The following is an 8,828-nucleotide window of genomic DNA, read 5'->3' on the forward strand; positions in this document are numbered from 1 at the left end:
CCATGACACTTATGAGCAGTTTTGTACTTAACCCTTGAGGGAGCATTTGCGCTCAGAACTGTGTAGTAGCGGGACCTCTTCAGGGCCACACAGACACTCGCTCTGGACAGAGCACACCTAACTGCAGGTGGAGTCTGAACTCCACATTGCACAGACACTGAGTGTAGGGATAGGGGTTAGAAATGACACTTAGAACAAAGCTAACACACAACTGACAAAGTGGCACATCTCCAGAGAGCTGTGTAGCTGAGAGCTTTTCAGCATACAGGACAGGGATGGGGCAAAGGGGCACTGACCTGTTTTCCACAAGTTAAAAAGGTCATGTTTTTAAAAGTGACATTTGTTGTAGTAGCCATAGTATTTTTCATGAAGCATCACTATAACAGTCCCTTTAACTATTTTCTGGTCCTTGAAAAAAGTGTTAAAAATATCAAAGTACTGAGGAAATCAAATTCATACAGTAACAAATCATTTCCTTTCCTCTCCAAACCAATTGTACTATAATCTTACCATGTAAGCATGAATTTGGGTGAAATAAACATTTAAATTTGTCAGCAATCCTCCTCCTCCTCTCTGCCTCCCTGGGGACCACTGCAGCCCCCTCCTAGCGGGTGGGTGGATGGGGATGCATAGTAGGGCTTCCAGGGCCATCAGGATCCAGCTCCCTTGTCCCAGATGGGGTGGGCATCCCACCCTCTCACTCCAGCAGCACCTCTCCTCCCGTGACCAGTCAAACTCTGAGCTAACTGGGGTTGTGTCGGGAGAAGAGGCTGGTGAAGTTCAAATCAAGGAAGTGATGTCAGATGTTAAACAGACTGGACCACAGAGGCAGGACTACCTGCCTTTCCCTGAATAGCTTTCTTTGTGGGGATATATAAACCCAAAGCTCAAAGAGGCCAAAGGATGAAGCCAATACATATCATGAACATTGTCTTTATTTTTTTTCTCTTTTTCATGGACATTTTCAATTTCCAGACCCCCTGGAGCCTATCAGCCCAGGGTGTGAGTGAGGTCCCGGCTCCCTTGCAAAACAGCAAGGTCCTGGTGGTACTTCTGGAGGGAGCCTGGCTACCGTGGCTGGGTGTGCTGATGCAGCTCGGACAGTTGTCCACGTGGCATCTGCTGAACCTGCCTGGAGTTGCGCCATGTGCTCTTTCCTGGGCTTCCCCATGGACCCGCCCACCATTTGCCAGGCCTTGGCCAGGGTGTTCCAGGTGATGCTGAGCAGCTACAGGGAGAGTACCCCTGACAGGGGACAGGTGGGAGGGAGCACAGAATGTTCTCTGACTATTCAGGAAATAGGCTGGATGACATCCAGGTAGGAGATATAACTGGGGCTAAGGGAGGGGTGTCAGAGATGGCCACGAATGGGCAGGGTAACCAGCAGATTTCTGAGGATTGGGGTTTGTATGTGTCAAAGATGAATAATGATCCCCGTCCCAGCCATTTGATGCTCAACTAGCTGCTCTGGCTACCTCCTGGCCTCTGTGAGGCCCATTCCTGTCCTCTTCCCAGTCCCATGGCCACCTCCTGTCATCCACTTCCCAAGTCTGTCCTGCAGATACCAAGGACTTCTCTGAACAGTGTCCCTTTGTGCTGACCAGTCCTGCCAGAAAGAACCTGTTTGGAATTACTAGAGGTTCCCAAAACTCTGCGACCACAGCAGCTATTCCTTGTTCACCAACATCTGGTATTTTGTGGAAACTTCTCTGGCAACTACTGGTTAATTGGAAGAGGTCCTGCCTCCTCAGCAGCATTCCAGGGCACTGTCCTGCTGCCCCCACCTGAACCCAACTGCTTGGCCACAATAGGCAGGTTTCTTGGCATGTGGTCCTATCCTGTCTGGTTCCTTCTCACCATCCTCTTGCATCTCCTGCCTCAGGACCTTCCCTGAATGTCATCCTGATGGCTTCTGCCTGAGTTCCTCACACACGTCCCCCACGTGTATGAGCAATGGGGATCCAGACTTAGTCATGCTTCTGTCAGCAGACCTGGCTGGCAACAGGCTCTGCGATGTTGTCTGCGAGGCCTGCTTGGAGACATGAGGTGGTCACTAGGAATCTTCTTACCAAAACATCTTCTCAGGTGCTGGGTTCCTGAAACTACATGGACAATGGGAGTGAGATGACTTTGGAGGCTCTCTATGGGGAAGTCACTCACTTCCATGTGTTGGTGAGGTTCCCAGGTCCCTAGCTGGCCAGGGCCAAGGTGACTTCTTGTGTCAAGGATCACTTCTTGTAACAGCAGCCATCTCAGGACCAGCCTGCCGGTTCCACTATGGGCTTATGGCAATGTTCTGGTTGACTGAGCTCAGGACACACTTTCTGCATAGGGGTTGTGAGGCTTACAGGGAGGAAATGACATCCAGCCGACAGGGAGAGCCTACCCCAAGTGAAGAAGGTGCCTGAGCCAGGTTGGCAGGGTCGGGGCAGAGGCAGCCAGATCTCAATGGTGGGGATGGCAGGGTTACTGTGCTGGGGTGAATCACCCACACATCCACTGGCCAGCAGTTTGGCCCCAGGACCATGGCCCAAAGGAGTCCTCAGATGTGCCCCCGGGAGCAAGCAGTTGAGGCCACCTGGGCACCACCTCAGAGTGCAGGAATGACTGGAGGGCTTCAATGCAGCAGAGGTGGCAGCTCAGCACCATCCCTGCAAGTTAAAATCATGGCACAGCCCTGGCTGGATGGCTCAGTTGCTTGGAGAATCCTTCCATGCACCAAAAGGTTGCAGGTTCAATTCCCAGTCAGGACACATATCTAGGTTGCGGGTTTGATCCCCTGTCAATCAATGTTTCTCTCTCTCTTTCTCAAATCAGTAAACAAAACATATCCTTTGCTGAGGATTGGAAAAAACAAACAAACATGGCACAACCCAAGAGAATCGAAAACACTTGTTTAAACAAAAATGTACAGCACACTCACAGCAGCACTACTCACATTTGCCACAGAGGGAAGTAGCCAAACACCCATTGATAGATGAAAGATGAACAAAATGTCCACCCACACAAGGAATATTACTCAGTCATAAAAAGGAATGAAGCGCTGATTCACTGCAATGTGGATAAACCTAGAAAATATGCTAAATGAGGGAAGCCAAACACAAAAGGCCAACTGTTATATGATCCTATTTTGATATTAGAGAGGAAGGGAGAAGAGATGGAAACATCAGTGATAGAGAATCATTGATCGGCTGCCTCCTGTATGCCCCCTACAGGGGGTGGAGCCTGTAACCTGGGCATGTGCCCTTGACTGGAATCGAACCTGGGACCCCCTCAGTCCACAGGCGGATGTTTTACCCACTGAGCCAAACCAGCTAGGGCTATATGATCCCATTTATATGAAATGCTCAGAACAGGCAAATCCATAAACAGCAGATTAGTGGTTATCAGGGGTGGGAGAGGGAATGGGGAGTGACTGCTAATGGGATCAAGGGTCTCTTTTTCAGGTGATGGAAAAGTTCTAGAATTAGAAAGAGGTACTGGTTGTACAACATTGTGAATATTTAATACCACTGAATTGTGAACATTAAATGGCTAATTTTGTGTCCTTTACATAAAAACACCTGGAAAGAACTCCCCAGGAAAATGGAGGCTGGTCAAGGTGTGTGAAAAAGTCTGTGTTGAGGGCCATGGAAGAACAGACAGTGCTTCAGGAGGCCTTGCCTGGGATGTCTCAGGGTTTCCCTCCCCTCAAGGCAGGGCTGGACCAGTGGAACATCAGCAGAGGGGAAGATTCAGGTTTCCACCAGTCCTCCAGTCCAGTATGGGCTCTGCACCCTCACACCTGGTTGGTTAATATAAGTCCCTAGAGCCCTGCTGGCTGGGTAGGGCAGGCAAAAGCTTGTCCGGTGGTGCAGGATTAGGGCAGAAGGCAGGACAAGGACACAGTGAGTGATAGCTACTGCAAGTGATTTTACTTTGAATACAAAGAAAAAGAAATCCACAAACAAGAAGCTATATTGTATAGTTATGTCTTTTAAACAATGTTTTGCATTTATAAATTTGTTTTCCTGATTAAAAGCACCAGTGAAGTTACAGGCTGCTAAAACCATATTACAAACCCGTTAAAAAGATATTATGCCAAACATACTTATTAAAACCCTTTAACAAAACAAAAAATGCAACCACAAGCATATCCACTGTGCCAGGCAGCCCTTACTCAATTGTGCTCTCAGTCAGTGGGATAGGGAGTATTTACCCCAGGGAGAGGACCCTCACCATGCCTGTGGCCACCTGCAGGAGGCAGCTGTTTTCGAGGGAACCTGGGGGCACCTCCAGGACCAGCACCCTAGACCAGCAAGCCCAGGGCCACTTCTATTAACAGGAGGAGGTGGGGAGAGCACATGAGGGTCTGACCAATTTTTAGCAATTGACCTGCCAACGAAATCCTTCTGCTATTACTGTGTGCCCAAGAGTTTGGAATTTTTATGTGTTGTTTTTTCAAACATTTAGCTATATGACACTTATGCAACATCTCTCTGGTGGCTCACTTGCTACCTGTCTTAAATTCTTATGATTGAGAAACTGTGAGACACTCAATGTGGACTCACAGAAAGGTATGTATGACAGCTTGATGTTATTGGTAGATGCTGCATTAAAGGGAGGTTCAAAACCATACACACGGTTTGGCTCCCATTAAAGCTAAGTGGAATATTAAATGTTGAGTACTGAATTTTTCATTGTAAACTTAAGAACTTATCCTTAACTTTACACACACATAGATAACAGAGTGGTCACTAAAAGCACTTTAACATCAGAACAGACATTAAGTTTTGAGGTTCTTATTTAAATTGTTCTACATACAAAATGCCCTAGAAGCAAAGAAAGGCTTAAATAAATACACAGAGACAAACATGTGCAACAATTGAACTAATGTGGATACAGAGAAGTTAGACAGTGTGGGATCCAGGCTGGTAGGCGCAGCTTATGGCGAGATGGGGGCTCCATCCCTTGAGTGGAGGGGAAGGCCCCTGATGGAGGAGGAAGACAGAATGGGGACAGCTTATGACTGGGCTCACACCCTCCTCCACAGGCCTCACACACTCAGGGCTGTCAGCAGAGGGAGCAGCCCTGAACACCCAGATCTCCTGGGCACCACAGGGATGGTAGGTCCTCTTGGGACGAGCCCTGGAAAGCCTGCCCCTCTAACTGGTGACTCACTTGCATGCCTGTCACTGGCCCCCAAGTGGGCAGCAGGGCCCTGTCATAGGCCTGGTGAGGGCAGTGGCCCAGTGCAGGGTGATCTGCTAACAGTCCTGCTTGTGGCTAAGGCACACCCAGGCTCAGGGCCCAAGTAGCTACCTGAGTAATCCCATATCCTAACGTTCCTTCCATCAAAGACAGAGGCTTCGAGAAGCAGCCTTCACAGTGCAAGGGTAATGAGACACAAACCAACAAGCCACCCTGACCAGCAAGACCACTCACCACCCCTCAGTGGGGAGCTGCCCCCAGGTGCCAGAAGTTGGAGGGGGAGGCTGCCTTGATTGCCCCCAATCCCACCATCATCACTGGGGCACCTCCTAGAGTATCCAAGAGGAGCACAGAATCAAGCACACTGTCTGGGCCTGGCAGAACTTCCTGGGGGGGTCCAGCTTGGGAAGAGGTTTCAATGCTGTGCCGAGACCCACGGTAGGTAGTCCTCCCTCCCAAAGGCCAGGTTGGCTGGGCTCCAGACATCTGCAAATATCCTCTGCAGAGGAGGCCACAGAGCTGCCTTCGTTCAGCACCCTGAGTTGGACTGAGGAGGGTCCTCTCCCCTTTCCCCTGCTTCCTACCCCACAATACAGACACTGATGGGGGAAGGCAGCTGGTGCAAACACAGGAGTCTCAGCTCCAGCTCCAGCTCTGAGAATCAACACATATGCATGTGCACATATGCGCACGCGCACACACACACACACACACAACCTGTATCTACTGGACATGCACACACACACTTGTCTACAGTATGCACACACATGCACACCCATGTTTACAGCATGTGCACCCCCATGGCCAGACAGTGATCCAGTCAAGGTACAGATGTTTGGAAGGCGAGTTCATGGGTCCCCTGACCAGAGGCACTAGTTGTCAGAAGGATGGACGCTGGAGAGAAAGGCAAGCTGGGAAAAGTGTTGTAGCAGGACATGCATTTTTGTCCCTGATGTGCATCCTCACTTCTTCCTTTCAATTTTTGGCCAGAAATTGGCATCTTGCCTCTAAGCTCTGGAAGCTGCTGTGAGAGCAGAGGAAACACTCCAGCCTGGTGCAGAAGTTCAGGCAATGGAAGTCACGTGGCAATGCCCCAGTGGTGCTGCCCGTCCTGGCACTCCCCATCCAGATACAGTCCCAGGAAAGTGTAACTTGTAGTAGGACTGGCAGTTCAAGTCCACTTTAAAGGATGGCTCTGAAAAATTGGCTCCAACATTCCACCTGCAAGCCTCAGCACCAGGGTCCTGATTCACAGCGGTAAAGCTGGCCAGCCCTTCCTGGGAGGGTGGGAATTGGCCCTGCACACTCCCCGGGGACTTGGAAGCTCTGGGAAAGAAGCCTGGGGACACCATGCCAGCACGCCTCAGAGGAAAGCGCGAGTGCTGTCTGTGTGGAAGTCAGGGACACACTAGGCCCCACGGAGGCCTTGAGAAGCTGGGTGGTCCCCTCCAGGGGTCTCAAAGGAGGCTGGCCAGGCTGGTGTTGGGTCCATTCTGAGCTTGGAACTGCACAGGCGGCGGGCCATCTGTCCACTGCAGGAAGAGAGAACACACAAGTGAAGTCCTTCTGAATCACCTGCTTGGGTGACTAGTACCATTTCCCATATCCAAGGGGCTCCTGAGACTAGGCTCAGTTAGGAATTGCTGGAGATGGCAGCCAAGCATATACTTCCTCTTCAGGAAGTGTGCCCCACACCCTGAAGGGCTGCACGCAAGGTAAGCCAGCCTCGAGGAGCCAACCACCACCCCCGTTCTGTCTTCCCACACCTCGTGCCTATACCGTGATAAGGTTATGCTCGGGGAGGCTGCAGGCCTCGATGTGGTCCTGGAGTAGCTGCTGAGAGAAGTTCTGGTGCATTTGGGCGGCTTCGTGGGCATCCATGGCATTCCCACAGGCCTTGTTCAGGTCTGAGGGTAAGACACACATGGGTGAACCTGCCTTCCCCTGCCACCAACCCCATGGCCCTCCCCTTGGGTATAGGTGGAGCCCTAAGGTCAAACCCAGGCTCCAGCTCTGGCTGGTAGTGCTAAGTGGTTAGAGCGCCAGTCTACACACCAAAGGGTCACAGGTTTGATTCCCGGTCAAGGGAACATACCTGGGTTGCAGGTTCATTCCCTGGCCCTAGCTGGAGCACGTGCGGGAGGCAAAAAAACAACACCCAGGCTCCACCATTGGGTTCCTGTGCACCTGGCAAATCACTGGCCTTGAGCCCTGTCTTGGGGTCAGCTAAATCCACCTGCCAGCAGCCCTCGCAAAGCCCTCCTGAGTTTCTGTGCCATGTCCTTAACATGGGTGATCAGCGGGGCCCACGCAGAGGCTGGTTGGGCAACGAAGGTCCCTCTGCAAACAGGAGTTAGCTAGAGCAGGGCACCCAACACCCACTTCTGAGGCAGGAGAACTGAACAAGTCCACAAAATCCACTGCCTCCTCCTCAGGGCCTAGGGCAAGTCTCTGTAAATAGGGGAGCAGCCACCTGCTGAGCCCCCGCCCTGCACCCAGAGCATCCCAGCCAGTCCTGCCAATGGGACAAGGATAAGCACAAGGGCTCACAGTCCAAGTCTTCACCCAGATGCCAAGAATCAGCCTCACAGGTCCTACACTGAGCTGATGCCATGACTGAGTCCAGTGACCACTGCCCTCAAATGGCCTCCTGAGAACCTGGGAATGCTAGAACTGGGGCTGTGGCATGTAGAGGCCAGTCTGAGCAAAGGCCGAGCAGGGCTTACTCAGCATCTCTGATATCTGGGAAGGGCCAGCTGCCATACTCACCTCTCAGCAGGGCTGACGACCACAACTGAACTGACATGTCCGGGATCTTGCTGGCCAGCTGCATGGCGGGCACCACCATGTTGTTACTCTCCTGTGGACCAAGAGCAGCCAGGGAGTGGGGGAGGCAGCAGGGACAGCTCAGGCCCACCTGTCAAACCTAGCCCAGGCTATGCCCTCCTCCTGCTGCCTGGCACACTCCTACTTCTACTTCAGAGCCCAAGATCATCCAAAACATGAACCAGAGATGCAGCTAAAGAGCTGCCTTGCCCACCTTTCCCTGCTCAAGGTGGCTTCTGGAGATTTATAAATAGATGAGAGCTAGGAAGGTTTGGTTCTAAGCCTGGATCTGCAGTTTGGGGCTGTGACCTTCATCTCCCCATCTGGACATGAGGTCATCAAAGCTACCACACTGAGACACAGGCACACAGCCTGTACTCAGAGGGGCTTCATGCTTCCCCTAGACACACACACAGGTCACTGTCCTCACTGTGCTTAGAGGCTGAGGGGCAGGGTGACAGAATGTTAAAGAAGCAGAGCTGCACTCAGAAGGAAGAACCCAGAGGTCATCCTTTTTCTTTGGGGGCGGTAACATCCCCAGCCATGGCCATCAGTACCTGAGCAGCAGGGCTGGTTAGCCTTGGCAAACACTTGTCACACGGTTGTGGGGAGGGGGACCAGCCAGGCTCATTTAAAAAGCTAATTTTTGCCCTAGCTGATTTGGCTCAGTGGATAGAGCGTTGGCCTGTGGACTGAAAGGTCCCGGGTTCAATTCCAGTCAAGGGCACATGCCTGGATTGTGGGCTCGATTCCCAGTAGGGGGCGTGCAGGAGGCAGCTGATGAATGATTTTCTCTCATCATTGATGTTTCT

General features: G+C 51.5%; 1 protein-coding gene across 5 annotated transcripts in view; it reads right to left on the reverse strand.

Annotated features, from left to right (window-relative positions):
• Positions 1-3,892: 3,892 nt before the first annotated feature.
• MAU2 (MAU2 sister chromatid cohesion factor) overlaps positions 3,893-8,828 on the reverse strand; it is a 20,555-nt gene continuing 15,619 nt past the window's right edge. For 2 of the 5 annotated variants that reach the window (XM_014545731.1, XM_014545730.1), the window contains exons 17-19: positions 7,960-8,050; positions 6,970-7,097; positions 3,893-6,722 (exon numbers count right to left, since the gene is read on the reverse strand). In XM_014545731.1, the coding sequence (XP_014401217.1) occupies positions 6,648-6,722; positions 6,970-7,097; positions 7,960-8,050 (294 nt within the window). In that variant the 3' untranslated portion in view covers positions 3,893-6,647. Of the gene's footprint in view, positions 6,723-6,956; positions 7,098-7,959; positions 8,051-8,828 lie in introns of all 5 variants that reach the window. The other 3 variants (XM_005873810.2, XM_014545734.1, XM_014545732.1) reach the window with 2 other exon arrangements.

This window comes from Myotis brandtii, unplaced genomic scaffold (genome assembly GCF_000412655.1).
Source record: "Myotis brandtii unplaced genomic scaffold, ASM41265v1 scaffold421, whole genome shotgun sequence".
In the NCBI taxonomy this organism is placed as follows: domain Eukaryota; kingdom Metazoa; phylum Chordata; class Mammalia; order Chiroptera; family Vespertilionidae; genus Myotis; species Myotis brandtii.